Raw genomic sequence first — 22192 nt, forward strand, 5'->3', positions numbered from 1 at the left:
TTGAAAAGGAGTGCATGCAGCAGGAAGGATGGAGAGAAGGAGGTGAGAAGCAGTTGAGCAATGGTGCTCCAGGTGCTTATTCATCCATTCCATGTCCCAGGTGAGTATGCCTAATGTCCCGGAAGTGATTCCCGGGCAGCGTGCAGAGCCATTGCCGCAGCGGGATCCATTGGCAGTCGCGAGCTGTTTCCATAGTTTAGCCTGTTTGAAAAGTGGCCTCGGGGGCTCGGTCAGCGAAACGTCGCATTCCCAGCGAAGAAGAGATTTAAACTCACAACTCGGAGCCAGAGAGAAAAAGAAACATGGAAGTTACTACTTAACACAATGCAGCGTCGAACTGTCCCTTCAAACGGGGGAAAAATAAGGTAAATCGTTTTTATTTTTTTAAAAAAAGTTTTGTTTTCTTTGGGAGAGAAGGGATAAAAATTCAATTAACAATATTAATTTTACAGTATTTTTTTTTAAAAAAAACATTAAAGGACAATATTTACGCGATTGAATAAAGGACGGGAGAGAGAATCGCATTTATAATACGGTGCGCGAGCGCCTCATTACCGCGGCCTAGCGCAGCGTCTGTCCGTAAGGGTGGCCGCCTGCAACCGACCTTGCTGCTTGACCACGCCCCGCCCTCTTTCCATCTCTCCTCCCGCCCATTGGCCGGGCAACGGAGTTCCCCCTTCCTTCCGCTTGTCCGATTGGTTGGCGGTTCATGTTTTAAACATAGACGGCGGCCGTTTCCGCTCCCCGATAGCAATGTTTGGTTGGCTGGCGTCATTAATCCCAATCAGGGAGAAACAATTGGTTAGTTAGAGCTGTGCCTGATTTATTTTTTTTAAAGGACCTAAACTGATGATATGACTTACTTCTAATCTCGATTGACAGTTCCGCGTGCTTTATCAAGATGCTATTTCGATTTTAAGTTCTACAAAAGTTGATTTATTTTTTTTTGTGTTCTTCACCACCCCCCCTTTCCCAATTTAGTTTCATAAAAGCATGTAAACTTATGGAAGTGGATTTGTAAAACCGTAGGTTCGACTTTTTAAAAAATCGTTCTTTGACTGGTCCCGCGATGAAATCTTCCCTTTCTTCTGTAAGTCCATTGAAAGTTAAGCAGATTTTTCTTTTGGTTGGGAATTTTTGCGTCTCCTGAAGAGAACCTGAGGCTCATCCGTCTCTGCCACTCCTGCCAGGAGGGAACCTGCTTTGTGCGATTTCTCAAGAAAGTAGGAAGAAACAAAACATGACTGTCTAAACGTTTTATTGAGTTTCTTTTTTGAAAATTCTTCCCCATATTGCGAATTTAACACGGGACCAGAAATGATAATAGCTTCGTCGACAATTGAATTAACAAAGCCTGCACATTTATTATCAGAAGCTATGTACAGTAAAACTGGAGATTGTTTTGATATTAACTTGAAGGATGGTTGCTTCCCATATACGTTAGTAAAGGGTTGTAACTTGCATATGTCCACACTTCAGTGAACTTGAAATCTTTCGGGAAGTTTTGGCTAACGTAGAAGCATCAAGAATCATAATTATATTTGAATTATGCTTTGAAAATTTTCTCGTGCTTTTGTTTCTTAAAATCAGTTTGTGTTTAACAGCTTAAAATGATGTAGGATATTCAATTTGAAACTGACAAGTAATTTTCTAATGTGTGCATTGATTTTCAATGAGTCTTTTTTAAACTTTTTTTTGCTTCATTTAATCTTTTGAAGTGGTGTACTGAATTTCCATAAGAAATCAGTTCTCATTTTTGTAGTATTTTAGTTTATAAAAATGATTTCTGTAATGCCTTTATTTGTAGTAAATGTCTCAATGTATGTGACAGAATTGTTAGTTTCAAAAAAAGGAGAAATTTTGGAAGGTTCTGATAGAGTCACCAGATGTCAAATGTTAATTCTGCTTTCTCCCCACAGATGCTGTCAGACCTGCTGAGTTTTGCCAGTAATTTCTGGTTTTGTTTCAGATCTTCACCATCCACAGTTCTTTGTTTTATTTAAATCTCAGAAGGTGTTTTGATAATGTAAGATGCATCAAGAAACCTCTTTTGTGGAAGAGAGTGTGGAACCAGAAGAAAAAAATTCTCAGTTAAGACAGCTGAAGATCCAACCACCGATTAGAAGCAATGATACTGGGAATGTGCAAGAGGTCAGGATTGGAGTTCTGCTGAGATTTTTTTGGGTAGAGAAGGCTAGCAGTGGAGTGAGTTATAGAGATAGCAAGAGCCAAGGCCATGGAAGGATTTGAAAACCAAGAAATATATGTATAAATCATTCAGCAATGGACTCCTAAAAGTGTTGCTCAATTTGGAATCTGTGTAAGTTAACATGCTCATTCCTTGTGGATGATCAGGTCTTGAAATCGCTGAGGATATGGGCAACAGTATTTTGGATACTCCATACAGGGAGATTAGCTATGACAGCATTGGAATGCTTCAATCTAAAGACAGCAAAGACATGGATGGAGATCTCTGCAATGAATGAGCTCCGGCAGTGGTGGAAACTGGCAATGTAATAGAGAAAGTATGGGATCAGAAGCACAGTACAATGAAATATGCCAATATTGCTGACAGTCTTGTTCATTAATTGAACTTAAGGTTTCCTTTTTCAAAAATAATGTAATGTGGAGGTGCCAGTGTTGGACTTGGGTGGACAAAGTCAAAAATCACACGACACCAGGTTATCAGCCAACAGGTTTATTTGATATCTCAAGCTTTCTGAGCACAGCCCCTTTTCAGGTGCAGTGAGAGGAGAGCACAGAGACACAGAATCTGTAGGCAGAGAGATAAAAGGATCACACAACTGTTGTGAGAGGAGTGAACAAACTTAAAATGGCTGACTGATCACCACTTTGCAGAATTGTTTTATTATTCTGTTGTCAACAATTTAGTTTTCAAAAATCAGATTGATATGTAGTCTTGTTATTGTTAGCTTTAAGCACTTGAATAAACCTAAAACCTACTAACCTCCACTTGAGTTGTTTCAGGACAATTTAAAGAAGGAGCATGGTTTCTCATGCATGTATGATTTATTGCTAAGTTTATGAAAGTTGTATCTGACTGTCAAACATTCAATCTAGATGTTTAAAATCTTGGAGGATATGAATAGTAATACACAGGACCATGTTATCTGCTGACAGACACATTGTGCCTGTTTCAAACTGACAAGATAGAGATGACAACCATTCTTTGGTTTATTGGCCAAAGCAATGCACTGAGAAATCAGGGTCAATTTGCCTTGTTTAAAACTAAACCAAAGCTGGGCAGTTAACCCTTGGTCATTATTAACTGGTGCATTTTCTATGGCAATATGTCTACCTGTCGGAGCCCATTTACCAATCAATCAGCATTCTCCTCTCTCAATGTAAATGTTGTTTTCCCTTTATTTTGGCATTTCTTGTGAATATCTTGAATGCAAGGTGAAAAACTTTTGATAATAACAGTCAGAAGTTTCGCATTTATTTGGTGGAGATGACTTCTGTCATTGTGTGTAGGGAGGAATGATAGACTGGCCAGAATGTTTGGGCATTCAGTTTCCCTTTCACTTGAATAAGGATTTGCTGATAACATGATGGTTTTTGACCTAATTGGCAGTTTCAGCAAGGCTGTAAGCTCTTCTGTGGGGGTATTGGAAAGATGGTTATCAACAATCAATCTGGCTTAATGCACGGTGGACTCATCTACAATAAACATTTTGGGCTGACCAAATTGTCAATAGTTGTTTAAATGTAGATATGACAATCTAATGCAATTGTGTTCCTGCCTTACGTTCTGACACAGAAACTGGCTTGCAACCTCTGTGAGTATCTTGGTTTGTTTTAACCGCACTCACACCTCTCACTAAGGACACACAAGTTTTGAGGCATAGATGTTTAAAACTGTTTCGGGACTACAATAATTGATGTAAGACTTTTTTTACAATATAGGGCATGAACTCCTCTCTCTGGATAGATAATTGCAGATCAGCACTATATCTCTATCTGATGCAGAAGAACACATCATTATGAGTGAGTAAATATTTTTTATGCTTCAATGTGAGTTGGTGTTGCTGAATGTGAAGTTGGTCATTTAAGAACTCTGGAAACTGCAAATTAACGTAGACGTGAATAATCAAAATAAAATAACCTTTTTAAAAAGTCAATTACTTTGTTAAAAATTAAAACATCAGTGAAGGATGAAACCAGTTGATCTTTCCCTTTAGTTTAAGTGACTGATATTACAATCCAACATCTGAATCGCCCAGTTATTTTTTGAGATTGATATTTGGTTGATGCAGATTAATTCATTCATTCAGTAACTGACCAGTAAATGATTGAAAAGGAGATGGAGCAGATTTGAAGTGTGTTAAATTTGATCTCTTTATCCATTGGTATTTATGTTGGCATAATGCGAAATAAGGGCAGTGCCACTACTTCTGCAGCACCATGTTCAAGTTACTCATTTCAAATCTGAAACTGCTGATCGAAGAGTGTGGCAAAGCTGGCTGTAAACTGAATACCACGAAGGAGACCCACGGTTTCCAGCAGTCACTTTTTTTTTGTTCAGTATATATGTTGTCTGTTCCTTGCTACTAACTACTTTCCTTTCCGTGGCAACTATCTCAGACTGAACCAGACTATTAAAGCCTTTGTGTTGTATTTGAACCGAAATGAACTTTCAACCATATATCTGCTATGTGACAAAGACAGACTACTTAAATTTCTAAAAAATTGCATGACTCCATCCTTTCTCAGCTCACCACCTTCTGAAGTCTTCGTATGTTTTTGTTAACCTGTAGACTTGATTATTCTTGTAGGACTCCACTTTTCCACTGCACATTAACTTCAGCATATCCAAAATGTTGGTGCCTGTACCTTAACTCGCACCAAGACTCTTTGCAAATGTAATATTTGACCTACGGGCTCCCAGTCTTGTTTTAAAATCCTTTGTCCCAATTTTTCTAGCAATGCGGTCCCTTTGAGCTCTGAAAGCGTTTAATTTTGGAACAGTGAGCATCCCTGACATAGTTGCGTGTCAATAGTAGTTGTGCTTTGAGTTGCCTAAACTCTCAATCTGGAATTCCCTCATTAACTTCTCCACATTTCTACTTCCTTTGCTTTCCTTTTATTGTAGCTCCTTTTGTGAAGGAAAGTGTGTTTTAAACATTACATAATCTGGGATTTGGATTTAAACTAAAGGCAGATGAATGTGGGTCAGTTCTGTGAAGGTGACTTTTTCTAGAACATGCCAAAATCATTTGGAACAGTGACCTAAGTGCACCAACTCCAAGAAAAGCGTGTTATTGCATTCATGTGCCACAGAACCCCTGTTGGTGGAAGGAATGTTTACAACAGATCAAAAAGCTATTCCTTTGGTTTTAACTTCAGAACCAAAATTTTTAAGATCTCAGCTCAGAACCAGCCGTTCAGTTCACAAGGGAGAAAAGTCTCTTTTAGCAGGAGAATCAAATTTCTGTTCAGAGGTATCAGTCACAGGGTTATAGAGTTGTCCAGCGCGGAAACAGACACTATGGTCCAACTCATCCATGCTGACCAGATATTCTAAACTAATCCAGTCTCATTTGCCAGCATTTGGCCCAAGTCCCTCTAAACCCTTCCCATTCACATACCCATCCGGATTCCTTTTAAATGTTATAATTGTTTCAGCTGTCATCATAGCAAAATGTTTTAAGTGATTTGAAGTTTTCAAACCAGCTGAGTTTGGATAGACATCTTCAAATTGTTAGAACTGGAAACATTTTAGGCAATCAGAATTGTGAAAGATTTATGTCCGAGTTTTGGGAAAGGAATTGTAAGATTTTCTCTGCTGTTCAAGGAAAAGAAACTCTGAGGAGTCAGTTTAAAAAGAATCAAGGTAGGAATGAAATTTCTTTGGAATTGAGTATCTAAAAGCATACTATTGGTGAATAAATTGAAACTTTGCTTTACAGTTTATGTTTAGATTTCTCTAACTGTCTTAGATATATTGCTTTGTGCATCAATTTTGTGTTTTGTTATTGAAGAACATCAGCCTTTGTGAATATGTGTCAGTGATGAACCTCACAGTACTCAAATGCAAAGAGCAATCATGATCTGTCGAACCAGGTTTCCTTATTGTAACTGATGTAGCATCAATTGGGATTATGTAAAAACGACATTGTTGTTCAAGCATTTGGCTGTGTCCTGACATCCCTTCGTGTGGCTTGGTATCAAATATCAGTTTTGTGATCACTCTTCCAAAGTGTTTTTTGTAAGCTTTAGTATGTTAATGTTACTTATATGCAACTTCTACTAAAATTAGTGAGGATGTTTGGGGCTTGTACTTAACTTATTACATATTTTAAAATCATAAAAGCTAACTTTCTTTTCAGCTGAACATTCTCACTGTACTGGTTGACAACTAAACTCTGTTACTGTTCTATTGACATACCATGCTTCCCCTCCCTCCCCTCTACCCCTAAATTATTTTCATTCTATAGTTGGCCAATCAACAAGATTTTTTGAGCACGTTGGACAAAGAGCACTTTGTTCATTGTGAACTCCACTTGGTGCTATATTTTATTTGATAAATGCTGGAGACTAGAAGTTTACTTGTGTTTGTGCATGGCAAACGAGTGATAAATCCATGTTGAATTTACAGTCATCACAGGTAGTTTGTTCCTGTTCAAAATAATTTTTGCATTTATTAGCAAATAATATAGTTGCTTCTATTAATCTATTTCAAATGGTAGAGGAAGATGTGCATGTAAAGAACTGCATTCAATGGCTTTGAACAGCTGAAAGACAAATATGGTATGACTGTTCCATTGTGATTACCCTTTAAAGTGTTGATTTTAACCTGAAAACAGAAAGTTAAATAAATTGGACACATCTTGATATACGTGAAAATGTACCAGATGAGGTGAATTTAAAATAGAGATGATCAGTTTGAAATTATTGCTGGCATATTTCAGAACCTCAAGAAATCCAAAGCACTTGTTAGTGAATTATGCCTGTCTGTAGTGTTTTCACTGTTGTAATGTCTGCAAGTGGGATAAAAAAATGCATGATTCTTGCAATAATGTTTCACCCTAATACTAAACATTTCAGATTTTAGGAGTCTGCAACATTTTAATGCTTTGTGCTATTTTTGTGACCTTTTAATGGGCTGAGATTCTGTGTAATCTCTAATTTATAAGTGTCCAGTGCTAAGTTTTTTAGTTTGTTCTTAGTGAGAGAAAAATAATATTAAAAAAATGTTGGAATGAGGAGTTACTGACAACTTCTGTTGTCTAGGAGCTGTGGTGATGTTTTCAATACCACCATATGAATTGTAATTGCAACAGTTAATTGTTTTGTTGTAAATGTTGTTTTGTTGAAAGCAAATAGAGAAAATCAGTTCAGAACTCCAGGTTTTATAAAAAGTGAAGATTAAATTTTAGTGTAAAAGCAAAATGTGAATATTTAAGAAGATACAAATTTCAACGTGTAATTGCTATTAGTATTCCATTTCTTGTTTTTTTTAATCTGTGAATGAATCAATTTTGAAATATTTTGTTGGAAGCCAGTTGCTCCATTCTCTGTTTTATGTTCCATTACTTTATGGGGGTTTTAAAAAGTTCATCAGGACCTTACAAATTGGTGGATTAAAGCATTGTTCATTGGTTTTTAAGTGGAAGTAGGGCATAAATTTTTGTCATGATATGTGATGAAGAAAATAGTAAACTGCATGGATGCATTTTTAGATTTGGTGCTTCAGTATGTTTTTTTTTGGGGTTACTGATACATACGATCTGGTTTTCCAAGGTCATAGGTTCAAGACCTCTTTTGCAACTTGACCGTAACATCTCTGCTTACAATTATGCAATACCAGGGAATAATGCATTGTTGGAGTTGCTGTGTTTTGGAAGAGGCACTAAATGTTGACTTGGACGTGATTCCACGGCATCATTGAGCAATGATTTTTTTTTCAGTGTCCTTTGACCGACAATTACCCCTCAATCAACAGTAGTAAAACAGATTAACTGGTGATTGCCAAATTGTAATTTGTAACTATGACATTGGCATTTGATGTCAAAGCAGTCATCAAGAACAGCTAGCTAGAAAGTGAGCTGGCAAAATTGAGATGAGATGTGAAATGGTTGAGGGGCTAGTGTCATGACTTAACTAAGGAAGCTGGGTGTGATTGGTGGAGACCAATCATTGCTTCCTCAGGAGAAATAATTTCCTGCGGTATTCTCAATCCATCTTTCTTGAGCCATTTCATCTGCAACGCCCTTCTTAAGATCACGAGTGAGGTGGTTTGTGGATTATTGTAAATTGTTCAGCTTCATTTGCAACTTCAAATAATGAAATAGCGCACAGCCTGATGAGCAAAGAAAACAACTTGAACTTGCATAGCATTTTTAAGATCCCGGGGTTATCCTGATGGATTTCATTGGCAATAAACTAGCTACATAGAATATGTGATATTGAATTTGTGCACAGAAAACCTTCTAAAATGGTAAGCTATGTGACTATCTGGTCAGTTTTATTGATGTTGGTTAAGAAATAAGTACTGCCTGGTTTACTAGGGAGATTCTTTTTCCCTTCCAAATCATGCAAAATGATCTTGATCTTGGAATAGATAGGACCTCTGTTCTGTTGGATTTGATTAAGTGAGGGTAGAGACCACCAGAGATTGGGATGAATGGCCTACTTCAGCTCGATCGAGTTTTTTTTCTGTCATTCAATGAGACAATGGCTGATCTGATAATCCTGAATTCCATCTTCCTGCCTTTTCCCCGTAATTATTGATTTTCCCTTATTGTTTTAAAAAATCTCAAGCCTTGAGCATATTAACAACCCAGCCTCAATAGCCCTCTGCAGTAAAGAATTCGAGGGATTGACTGACTACATTTTGAGAGAAAACAAATCCTCCTTATCTCTGTCTTGAATGGATGACCCCTTACTCTGAGATTATGCTGTCTTGTCCTAGACTCCCCAGGAGAAACAATCTCTCCACATCTACCCAGTCATGTCCTCTAAGAATCATGTATGTTTCAATAAGTTTGCTTCTCCATCTTCTAAACTCAAATGAGTATAAACCGAAACTACTCAATCTGTCAAGATAAGAAAATCCCTACATTCCAAAAAATAACCTAATGAGCTTTTTCTGGACTGCTTCCAATGCCAGTATACCTTTCCTTCGATAAGGGGACCGAAACTGTACATGGTATTTTGGTTGTGGTCTGACTCGTGCCTGGATAATAAGACCTTCCTATTTTGATAATCTGTTCCTTTACATGGAGACCCAACAGTCTGTTTGGCTTCCTGCTTAACTGCTGAACTTGGATGCTGAAATTCTGTGATTTCATGCGCCAGGATCCACAAATTCCTGTGTGTCCCATTTAAATAATACACAACTCTTCTATTCTTCCTGCCAACATGCATAACCTGGTATTTCCCCACATTATATTCCACTGTCAAGATTTTACCCATTCCTGTAACCTGTCTCTATCCTCGCTAGTTGCCGTCCCACCTATTTGTGTCATTCAATTTGGCGATAGTGTATTCACTTCTGTCATCCAAGTCATTTAAAATACACTAAATAATTATGGCCACAGCACTGATCCTTGTTACACTGCACTAGTTATAGGTTGCCATCCTGAAAATCTGCTGGTTCTCAGGACAGAATCCCTTTTCTAGATTAAGAATACTAGTTGCACTACTGTATCTGTGCATGATTGTATGTTGCAATATTTCAAACATTAGTTCTGTCTCTGGCTACAAACCTTTCTCAATGTCAGGTGAATATTCTCCTCATTTTTCATTGAAAATTTTGCAACTCCAATATTGAGCTTAACCGTCCAAATTACTTGCAGCCAAATCAAACATACCCAGGCTCAACTTGCACTGTCAAAGGTGAATATTTAAATTTACATTTGGGGCATTTGAAGTTTGTCATCATCAACAACAACAAACAAAAACAGAAATTGCTGGAAAATCTCAGCGGGTCTGGCAGCATCTGTGGAAAGAAATCAGTTAACGTTTTGGGTCTAGTGTCCCTTCTTCAAAACTGATGGTAGCTAGGAAAATGTTGTTTCCTATGCAGAAGATAGGGTGGGAGGAAGGGGTAAGGAGTAAACAATAGGTAGAGATAGAACTCAAAGAGACAGAAGAATAGTTGAACAGACAAAGGATTGGATAATGATCAGCCTAGGAGAACGAATAGCTGCTAATGGGGACTATTAGTGGCTAACAATGGGAAGTGTGTAATAGCAGGCCATGTGATAAGGCTTTGTGATAACCATAGGCCATAGAACAGTACAGCCCAGTACAGACCCTTTGGCTCACGATGTTGTGCCGAACTTTTACCCTAATCCTGAGGTCTATCTAACCTCCACCCCTACCTTATACTATCATCCATATGCCTATCTAATAGCTGCTTAAATGCCCCTAATGAGGCCAACTCCACTACCCTCTCCGGCAATGCAATACACGTCCCCAGCACTCTGAGTAAAGAACCTACCTATGACGTCTCCCCTGTATCTGCCTCCACTCACTTTAAAACTATGCCCCTCGTAATAGCTACCTCCACCCTAGGAAAAAGTCTCTGGCTGTCCACTCTGTCTATACCTCTGATCATTTTGTATACCTCTGATCATTTTGTACACCTCTATCAAGTCACCTCTCCTCATCCTTCGTCGTTCTAAAGAGAAAAGCCCTCGCTGTCTCAACCTTTCCTCATAAGACCTTCCCTCCATTCCAGGCAACATCCTGGTAAATCTCCTCTGCACCTTTTCCAATGCTTCCACATCTTTCCTGTAATGAGGCGACCCAGAACTGGACACAATACTCCAGATGTGGCGGAACCAGGCTTTTGCATAGCTGGAGCATAACTTCACAGCTCTTGAACTCGATCCCTCTATTAATGAAAGCTAACACACCATACACCTTCTTAACAACTCTATCCACCTGGGTGGCAGCTTTCAGGGAACGGTGAACATGAACCCCAAGATCCCTCTGCTCCTCCACACTGCCAAGAATCTTTCCGTTAACCCTGTATTCTGCTTTCGAGTTTGTCCTTCCAAAATGAATCACCTCAAACTTTTCAGGGTTAAACTCCATCTGCCACTTCTCAGCCCAGCTCTGCATCCTATCAATGTCCCTTTGTAACCTAGAACAGCCATCCGCACTGTCCACAACGCAACCCACCTGCGCACCATCCACGAACTTGCTAATCCACCTTTCCGCTCCTTCATCCAAATCATTTACAAAAATCACAAATAGAAGAGGACCCAGAATAGATCCTTGTGGTACACCACTCGTAACTGAGCACCGTGTTGCCAAATGGTACTAGATTAATTTAGACCATCTGGTCAGCAAGGGCAAGCCCAATCAAAGGGTCTGCCCCTGCGCTGCACAACTCCACGCCCCCTCCCCTGGCGAACACCGATACAAAGCACCCATCTCCTCAGTTAACTTCCCTGCTCCCAAAATGTTGACTTCCCTGCTCCTCAGATGCTATCTGACCTGCTGTGCTTTTCTAGCTCCACACTTATTGACTCTAACTTCCAGCATCTGCAGTCTTTTCCGTCTCCATAGTCAATAAATTATACTTTTAGCAGCACTGAATTATGACAAACCATTCAAACTAGCTTTGGATGCCACTGATGTTGATGTGTATGTTGTGTTACTACAGATGATGAAATAGGATGGCACTGTAAGCTTTAATTTTGGAGAAACTAAATGCATGTGGATGGTAATTTTGACAATGGTGAAATAAATCTTGTATTGTGTTTGCTGTTCACAGGAAAGACCTGGGGAGAGTCTTTTCTCAGATACTGCCAGACCTGCTGAGTTTCTCCTGCAATTTCAGTTTTTATTTCAGATTTTGAGCATCTGCAATTTTAATGCTTCAGAATGGTGGCAGACATAGTTTGGGACTGGCACTTTCTGCATAAACTGAAGATGCCACAGAAACTTAATAAACTTCATGCCATATTAAAAATTACAAGATACTTTTCCATTTATCACAGTAGCTATCTAGAATTCTATAAATGTCCATAATTTACAGTTAATGTTGTGAACTTCCTTGAAGAGCTGGATGGTTTTAATTTGTTCGCAAGAAGAATTGAATATTTGTGTAGACTTGAATAGATTATATACCTCACATACACTGGCTGTTGTGCTGTTGAAACTATAAAGTCACCTGTGGAGTGCATTGTTCAACAGTGTAGATGGTAATGTTGCAGTGTGTTTGTACTGCAACGCTGCATCAGTTCGCAGTTTTGCTTTTCTGGAATACTTTGTGCTTTGGAAGCTGCTGTGCTTGTGTTTATGCTGCCCCATAGAAATGAAACAGTACAAAATATTACACTGGTGAAAATTGTGCATGGAATGTTTGAAAAATTATTTGTTTTTTTTATGGCTGCGTTAGCTGATGCCCGGGAGGTTGGCAGTGAAATATCTAAAATAAATTGAAATAAAGAATTATGATCTAAAAATCTTCAAAGGACTGAAATGGAATTCAGTCTGGGTAATTGTGAGGTAATTAACTTGGGTGAGGCAAACAAGGCAAGGGAATTCATAATGAACAGTTGGACCTTGCGAAGCACTGAGGATCAGAGAGACCTTTGGTGTGCACATATACTGCTCCCTTAAGATATCAGAACAGGATGATAACGTAGTTAAGAAGGCTTTTTCTTTGTTGAAGCATTGAGTTTAAGAGCAGTGCCTTATCCTGGAGCTTTAAAAGACGATTGTTGGGCCACTGTAAGAGTATTGTATGCAGTTCTGGAATCCACATCCTAGGAGGGATGTGATAGCACTGGAGAAGGTGGAGAGGAGTTTTACCAGGATGTTGCATGGGTGGAGAGTTTCAGTTCTGAAGAGAAATACTGACTGGGGTGTTTTCCTTAGAGCAGAGGAGATTGAGATACAGATAGGAAGAAACCTTTTCCCCTTACTGGATGAATCAGTGACCAGGGGGCATAGATTTAAGGTAAGGGGCAGCAAGTTTAGACGAGATGTGAGGAAAACCTTTTTTTTCATGAGGGTGGTGGGAATCTGCAACTCATTGCCTCTAGGAGTGGTAGACGCAGAAACTCTCGTAACATTGAGGAAGTATTTAGGTGTGCACTTGTGATGCCAAGACACACCAGGCCAAGTGGTGAGGAATGGGATTAGAATAGTTAGGTGGTCGTTTTGACAGGCTGTGATGGGCCGTAGGGTGTTTTTTTTCTGTACTGTAGATCTCTCTGACTCTACAGTGAAAATGTATTTGGGTGAAGAAAATGTCATTAAATTAAAATTCTAAGTTTTAAAATAAATCTTTACATTGAGTATATGCATTTTTTAAAAGAAACTTGCTACCAACAAGTGCCATTGGAATTTATAAATGGCATGTTTTCAGCAGACATTAGGCTTTTATTCATTGAAGGGATGTAGGTATCATTGGCTAGGACAGCCCTAAATGTCTTAAAACCATTTTCATGCTGCTGTGCCCTGCCCAGTGTGTGAGAACTTTGAAAGAAAAGGATGTTACAGTCCTGTATGGCCAAATTGATCTAAAAAAGGAAGATAATTAAAATTTTGACACAATGATGGTACTTGTATTGATGTCAAGGTGATGTCTTGATATGCATCACATACAGTGAAGTACAATGAAGTGAAGTTATATTTTTAACGAGTGATTGTTTGTTTGTTTCTTCTCTTGCGCTCTCTCTCTCGCGCTGTCACACACTCTCACACCGGCTTTGCGTGTGTGTGTGTGACTAGTCCATTTGGTTTTTGTGATGATTCAGAACATGTTTTCCATATCATTAACTTAACAGTAAGAAATTGGAACACAAGTAAACTGTATAGCCATTCTAGCCTAATCTGGTATTTCATGAGATTATGTCTGATCCATAACTTCTACATCACTTGCCTGTCTGCTCCTATATTCCTTGATTTTGTTGGTCTGCAAAGTTCAGTCACCGGGCTTGAATATGCTCAAGAGTATCAATAATCCTCTGTGGTAAAGCATTCTAAAGATTCACAGCCCTCTGAATCATTTTGCACTTTGAGGTACAACTTGGCATCCTCCAATCCTGTGTGGTTAACCATGGCCGTATTAAATGGAGCAGGCTCAAGGGGTTGATCTGCTCCTAGTTCTTTTATGTGTTCTGTCCTGATACTATGTCTCTTTAGTTCTCGGCAGCCCAACTAGGGAAAACCAACTTTCATGATCTACAACCTCACTGTTCTAAGTTGCACAGAGTTAGGCCCATTGTACGCAAATTCGTCTCCAAGAACAAGCTTCTAATCTTAATTGGTCTAATGATGAAGTATTTCCTCCTGAAGTAAATGTATCCTTCCTGGGTGCAGGGACCAAAATTGTGCCTAGCTCTTCAGGTATGGTTCCCAAAAGTTTGTATGATCACAGGAAGAATTCCTTATTTTTGAACTTCAATTTCATAATTGAGTCATCCTTAATTAACTGAGCAATCTCTCAGTATCCCCTCAACCTTGTCCTGATTTCTTGTACTTTTAAGAATTCATTGTATTCTTGAATATTCAGGTTTCATCTTTTTGTCTTGCAGCTATGTTAGTGTTACAGCTACCAGTCACATTTATTTCCATTTGCATTGTCAATTAATTGCATTGTTACAAATGGTATGTGCTTTCGAATTCAGAACCTTTAGTTCTGCTTTTTTAAAATGACTTCGAGATGGAGAGATGTACAGCATGGAAACAGACATTTCGGTCCAACTCGTCTGTGGTGACCAGATATTCTAAATTAATCTAGCTCCATTTGCCAGCATTTGGCCCATATCCCTCCAAACCCTTCCTACTCATATGCCCATTCCAGCTGCCTTTTAAATGTTGTAACTGTACCATCCTCCACTACTTCCTCTGGCAGCTCATTCCATACACACACCAGCCTCTGCATGAAAATGTTGCCCCTCAGATCCCTTTTTAAATCTTTCCCCACTCACCTTAAACCTATGCCCTCATAGTTTTGGACTCCTCCACCCTGGGGAAAAGACCTTGACTATTCACCCTATCTATGCCCCTCATGATTTTATAAACCTCTATAAGGTCACCTCTCAGCCTCTGACATTCCAGAGGAAATAGCCCCAGCCAATTCTGTCTTGCCCTATATTTCAAACCTTCCAACTCTGGCAACACCGTTGTAAATCTTTCGTGAGCCCTTTCCAGTTGAACAACATCCTTTTTGTAGACGGATGACCAGAATTGAACACCGTATTCCGATAGTGGCCTATTCAATGTTCTGTACAGCCACAACATAACACCTCAACTCCTATACTCAATGCAATGACTAATAAAGGCAAGTGTACCAAATTCCTTCACTAACCTGTTTACCAGCGACTCCACTTTCAAGGAACTATGAACCTGCACTCTGAGATCCCTTTGTTCGGCAACACTCCACAGGACCTTTTACCATTAAGTGTATAAGTCCTGCCCTGATTTGCCCTACCAAGATGCAGCACCTTAGGTTTATCTAGATTAAAGTCCATCTGCCACTCCTTGGCCCATTGGCCCACCTGATTGAGGTCCCGTTGTAATTTGGGGTAACCTCCTTGGCTGTGCACTACACCAGTGTCATCTGCAAATTTACTAACCGAACCTCCTATATTTGCATGCAAATCATTTATACAGATTAAAAAAAGCATTGAACTCAGTACTGATCCCTTAGGCACACCACTGGTCATAGGCCCCCAGTCTGAAAACTGACTTGTTGTTATACTTTTTAGGTTTTCGTACTCTACCCTTTTTCTGTCATACTCTGATAATGATTTCCCTTAATTTTACTTTGTTGTTGTCTTCTCTACTTAAATTATCAATCATCCCAAATTTGATCTCTTGCTCCAACTATATAATTTAAAGCTCTCCCTATTGCCCTGGTTATGTAACTTGCAAAAACACTGCTCCTGGCACAGTTCCAGTAAAGATCCAAATAGTGTAGCTTCCCCTGATGCCAGGATCTTGATGAAACAAATCCCATTTCTCCTGCATCTTTGAGTTTTTATCTCCTCTCATTTACTCTCTGCCAGTTTTCTTGTGATTCAGGTAGTAATGTAATTTTAATATTCGTGGTTTTGGTCTTTAATTTAGTACTGATCTGCTTATACTCCCTCAGCAGACCTTCTCTTCTACACATACACAGACACTTGAATGGCCTCTCATGGCACTGTGCCAAGGTCTGTTTGCTCAGCCCCCTTGTTTTCTACTATTTTGAACCATACAGAAGAACCAAGAACCTCAAATGTGTTGGACAAAAATGAAGGCTCCTCAACTTCAATGTTCTGGACCCCTGAAACAGCCTAATTTGCAGTCACATCCTCATTTCCCTGATCATTGATTCAAATCAGAAGACTCCATCTTATCAGTGTGACTGCCTTCAGGAGGCAAAGTGTCCAGGTAATTTGGACCCTTGCTAACGTGTCACAGTGTCTTTGTCTCTGAGCAAGCTCCTTAAGCCATTGAGATTTATTGCAGACCTGTTTGCCCTGTATCATGCTGGTGTCCATGCACTACCATATCCTGCAGCCATGAGACTTCATCTGCCCTGCTATCTTTATTACATCTTAATTGTTTTTGTAACCATATGCCTTCCTAATTGCCTGCTATACCTGCATGTTAATTTTATGCTTCTTGTGCAAGGACATCTCATAGAATCCCTGCAGTGTGGAAATAGGCCATTCAGCCCAACAAGTCTACACCGCCCCTCCGAAGAAAATCCCACCCAGACCCATTCTCCTACCCCTGCATTTCTCTTGTCTAACCCACCTAACCTAAACATCCCTGGGCACTATGGGCAATTTAGCATGGCTAATCCACCTACCCTGCACATCTTTGGACTGTGGGAGGAAACCCAAGCAGACACGGGGACAATATGCAAACTCCACACAGACGCTCACCCGAGGCTGGAATCGAACCCAGATCCCCAGTGCTGTGAGGTAGCAGTGCTAATCCACTGAGCCACCGTGCCGCTCCTTCTAAATCCTTTCGAAGACTAACATTTAATAGTTTCTCTTCACCATTTTAGTATTCAAATCAGATGTTTTCAAGATCTGTGTGTTCCATTTCTGTTGTATCACACTTGTTGTTGATGCCGCTCTGCAGTATCCTGCTACTTTGAAGATCCCATCTTTCTTTGTAACATTTATATCAAAGTAGCTAATAGAGGTGGGAAACCTCACAAACATTTAAAAGTACACGGATGAGCGCTTTAAATGTCATGGATATTCAAATCTAATGTTCAGAACCAAGTGCTGCAAAGTGGAATTAGTGTAGAAAATTAGCACAGACTTGATTATCTGAAGGCTCTCTTTGCTGCTGTTTGACCCTATTTACCATGTAGTAATTAAGTTCATTGATTTATTGATATAGTGGCAAATGGATCATGACAGTCTGCAGTTTTCAAAGTATTCAAGTAAGGAATGCAGAAAAATAGACAATGATTTTGAGAAAATGAAATTAATGATGGTTGAAGAAAACCTGTGCTGTTTTCAGGTTCATTTCAAATTGTTGGAATTTTTTGACCAACTGTACATGACATTAATATGAACAATAATATGCTCTTTTCAGCCTGCTGTTTTTAGGAGAAATGAATTGCTCCTTTCTTATGCAAAAATGCCTCCTCTTTTTAAAATAAAAAGTACATGTGCATAGTATCTGGTTCTGTGTGGGAACACTTGTTGCATTAAAATAAAACAAAGAACTGTGGATGCTAGAAATTTGAAACAAACAAAAAAAAGTTTCCCTTCACAGCACTTCGTCTGTTTCACCCACCACAGATACTGTCAGACCTGCTGAGTTTTTCTCCAGCTGGTTCTGTTATTACTTTTGTTGCAGTGTTCTCTTTACCATTGGACTTTAATTCCTATGTTGCTGTGTCATTTGTGGTCAGTCTTTCCTGAGGAACAAAAATGCATCAGTGTTAAGCCTACACAATTTTGTTTTCTTGTTTCATCAGGTTTAAAACAACTTTTCTAACCACTTTGGCTGATAACATATCAACTGTTTTGAAAAGTCCTGAGATTAAGTTTAATGAGCTTTTGGTACTCTGGATCTTAGTCTTTGGTTTCACTTTTTTTTTGTGAACAACAGGAGTTTTAATTTGTGCTTGAAAATTTGGAGGAAAAAAAGTTTGATGTTTAGCTGACCAGACTATTTCTGAAATGTTTCAAGACTAACAAAGTACTTTTGAAATCAAATTAATATTCACATGTTCAGTGGAGTTTATTGTTGGGGAAATGTAAAATTGAAATTAGTTTATGTGCAAATGATCTTTTTTTAATTAATTAATTTCATGAGTTTCTCCTGAGCTATAATTACAGATGGGGTAACTCTTCAGTGAGGTTTGGGTGTTTATAAGGATGTTGGTAAATAAAAGGAAGAGTATGAATTGAATCCTTTCCTAATGTCTGTAATGACATTTTTCCAACCTTTTGTGTCTAGTGTAATATTGTTTATTTTTTAACCTGTTTTAATAAGCACTGTATTATTTGTGATTAAAAGTACAGTGGCTGTCTCTTGTGAATGTGTCTGTAGTGATTAGAACCACACTGACCTCATTGACTATGAAATTAATAGCCCATGTCACAACCCCAATCAATCAGGAAAGCCCTGGCAGACAAATATAACTAGAAGATGAGAATCTCCTTAGTCCAAGTGACTGACCCTGATCTGGCTGGCCACAGCCAGTGAATTTGTACAAGTAAATAAAGCGCGATTTGGTGATGGGACACTGGCCTCTGTGCAGTTATTTCAGTGGTGACGAGAGAAAACTGAATGTGCCTGGAGAATGCTTGCTTGCTGCAGTCATCTTGGAGTTGGGGTAAGCATTTCTGGCATCATGCCTTTATTTGGGAAGCTTGACTCACTGCTGTCGAAGACTGCGCCCAGTATGTCGAAAAATGATATTTTTTTTTCTGGGTAAATGACATTGGTGCAGATGAAAAGCAATGAGTAATCCCTCTGACTGCTTGGTTATAAGGGGTTGAACTTTCCTAGAGGCACCAGACACTAAAACCTTCTAAGAGTTGACAGAGCTGGTTAAGGAATATTATAACCCCAAACCACTTCTAATTCTGAGACAATCTCTGTTTTATTTGGCTGTTAGAGAGCTGGGGGAATCCTTATCAAAATTGTTGACAACGTTGAGACAAGTGGCAGAGGCATGTGATTTTGGGTTAACACTGAATGAGCTGCTGTTTGAAATATGGGATTAATGACATAACCACGCTGAAGCGCCTACCAGCTGAAGCTCGTCTGGACTTCAAACATGCAGTATAACTGGTACTGTCATTAGAAAATGCAGCAAGTGCAGCATGGGAACTACAGGGCATCCCAATGGAAGTGGACTCCCTCACCTCTCCGACTGAGCTGAGAGAGCACCACTTGAGTGTGGGCAATTTCAGAGCCTCACGCAGAGCATATCCTGAGCGGGGGGCGTAGACGGGGGACCCTAGGCCAGCCCACAGCAGAACCCTACAACAAAGCCAAGCCTTGGCCAAGTAGCTAAAAAGTTCTTCAGGATCTGGGCCGGCAAGCCATTGTAGTTGCTGCTGGTATGTGGACTCAAGACAGTAAAGGAGTCCTACAAGGCCTGACTTGAGTAAAAAAACTTGTAGGTTGGTACCCAGGAGAGTGCACACTCTGGAAAATCCCCTTTACACGTAGGTTGGAACAATTAAATTGCTTAGTTACATCCAAATTGGAACTGAATTAAAACTAATGTTCTGTTAAATGGTCACCCAGTTCCTATGGAAATCGGTACCAGTGCAGCTGTATCTGTGGTTGCAGAATTGGCCTTTAACAAGAGTCACTCAAGACTCCAACCCTTACGTTTGATCGAGACCTCAGCCAGACTGAGAACATACACTGGGGAACCATTGCAGATTAAGGGTACAACTTCGGTTCTGGTCACCTACGAGAAGCAGTTGGTGCAGTTAGTACTGATTGTAATAAGAGGACCAGGCCTGAGCCTGTTGGGGTGGGATTGGTTGAGCAAGATTCACCTTGATTGGCTCAACATTTTTCGATTAGAAAATGGCTGCACGAGTGAAGTCCTAGTGAAATACCCAGGAGTATTTCAGGAAGTGCTAAGGACTATTAAAGGGGCCAAAGCCACTTAACAGGAAGCAATTCTGAGATTTTGCAAGGCTGGCCCAATGCCATTTCCCTTGCAGGCAAAAGTAGAGGTGGAAATCAGGAGGCTGGAGAGTGAAGGAATCATCAGACCAGTGAAGTTTGCGGAATGGGCAGCACTGGTCGTAACAATTGGGCTTGGTTTGCTTTTGTGGGGATTTTCAGCAAATGGTAAACCGCTTCTTGCAACAGGGTGAATACCTGAGTCCTCACATAGCGGCCTTGTATGCCGAAGGGCTTCTCCTTTACAGTGCTGGACATGAGCCACGCCTCCCTGCAATTGTGACTGGATGAGGACTCCCAGAAGTACACTACAATTAATACGCACAAAGGTTTTTATGTCAATATACAAGACTGCCATGTGGGGTATCATCAGCCTGTGCCCTTTCCAGCAGACCATGGAGAACATTTTACAAAGGCTACCCCAGGTTGCCATTTAATTGGAATATTTCCTAAAGTCCAGTGGCATTTAGCACGTAAGGACAGTTCCATACCATCCATTGGTGGTTCATGGACTCCCAGCACAACTGTCTGTTTTGTGGTGCTGTGGAGTCCGTGGACCATGTACGTATTGGGTGTGGGCGCTTGCAATCCCTTTTCAGTTATCTTAAAGACCTCCATTTGTGTTTTTGGCTGCACTTCAGCCCCACACTCCTGATCTTTGGGGAGCGGGCAGGTCGGAGGATCTCCTGGTGGGTCTGCTCCTGGGCCTGGCCAAGCTGGCCATTTAACAGATTCGGGCAGCGAGGCACGGGGGGGCTCGTTATGGCCGACTGCCTGCCCCTTTTTCCATGGCTACGTTTGTGCCCGGGTGTCCCTGGAGAAGGAGCACGTGCTGCCCACCAATACTCTTGATACTTTTCAGGAGAGGTGGGTACTGCGAGGTTTGAAGTGCCTTATATCCCACTCCAATTCCAGTTTGATTTGGCCCCTACCCTCCCTTTCACCTTTTATCTTTACATAGGCATTGCCCCCAGGGGCTTTGTTTGCTGCTGGTTCTTTAGTCACCTGGGTATCTTTCCTGGTGGTGGTATGTTAATGAAGTTATTTGCACACCTGGTGTTTTCACTGTCTGACACCCGCGCATGCACAACAAGGGTGCTGGGGGAAATAAGTATGACCAGGAGACAAATTTCTCATAAAAACAATCCCAGGAAATCAGAATCTCCTCAGTTGAGGATTGACTCCGAGCTGGTTAGCCACACCCGGTGTATTTTAAAAAAAAAGGAAAAAAAACGCAGATGAGAAGAGAACTTTCCAGGCGACTGACTCCGACCTGGCTGGCTACAGCCAGTGTACTGTGTACAAGTAAATAAAAGGTGACTTGGACAGGTTTCCAGCCTCTGCAGTTATTTCAGTGTCTAAATTTTCTTCTTGAAGGAAGCAAAGTTAGGATCTAATAAGCCAGCTTTACTGTGGCATCTGACCTGACAGTGTTAATATAACTAGGATCTTAACACTTATAATTTGCAGTGGTAAAACTCTTCAGTTAATCCAACTGCATCTGAAGAATATTTGAACTTTTCTCTGGAGCTTGTGGAAAATTGCAGAACTGCATTGAAGAGAACAAAATGTTTGTACTTGAGCTATTTGGACTTGAAGTTGGTATATTTATAAATGCAAGACTATTTTACAGTAGCAACTGTCTTTGGTCCTGGTTGGTCTCTAGTCCTTTGTTTACTTAGGCAATCTGCAAACAGGAGATGTGGAATACAGAAGAATTGTGAACTCCATGTATACTGAGATTCAAACTTGGACTCTTCTGCCTGTTCTGAAAAGTGTTGAATTTGATTAGTCTTAAACTGCTTATTTATTTGCTCATAGACCTGTTATAATTCTGTTGCTAAAAATGCAATGTTAAATTCTGTTATGCTTATTTTCCTTGCATTATAGATTAACAGATACATGGGTGCAATTGAAAAGCAGTGAATCGAACGTTTTAGATACTTTTAATTTGAAAGCAATAATTCCTGCTTGCCTGCACACTTTTTTGTGGTGTTGATGCCTCCAATGTATTGGGATTTCCACTGATTTTTTTTTATATCAAAGCTGTAATGTTAACTACTGTTTTTCTTCAGTGCTAATGTCT

The 22192-nt window shown here is 39.9% G+C and overlaps 1 protein-coding gene across 4 annotated transcripts in view; it reads left to right on the plus strand.

The window, feature by feature from the left end:
• Positions 1 to 250: 250 nt before the first annotated feature.
• Positions 251 to 22192, plus strand: part of usp6nl (USP6 N-terminal like) — a 271323-nt gene continuing 249381 nt past the window's right edge. The window contains exons 1-2 of one of the 4 annotated variants that reach the window (XM_048610396.1): positions 251 to 365; positions 3928 to 4008. In XM_048610396.1, coding sequence (XP_048466353.1) covers positions 4005 to 4008 — 4 coding nt within the window. In that variant the 5' untranslated portion in view covers positions 251 to 365; positions 3928 to 4004. Of the gene's footprint in view, positions 366 to 751; positions 802 to 900; positions 1091 to 2051; positions 2152 to 3927; positions 4009 to 22192 lie in introns of those variants that run through there. The other 3 variants (XM_048610398.1, XM_048610397.1, XM_048610399.1) reach the window with 3 other exon arrangements.

Source organism: Rhincodon typus, chromosome 22 (genome assembly GCF_021869965.1).
Source record: "Rhincodon typus isolate 14 chromosome 22, sRhiTyp1.1, whole genome shotgun sequence".
NCBI classification, from domain to species: Eukaryota; Metazoa; Chordata; class Chondrichthyes; order Orectolobiformes; family Rhincodontidae; genus Rhincodon; species Rhincodon typus.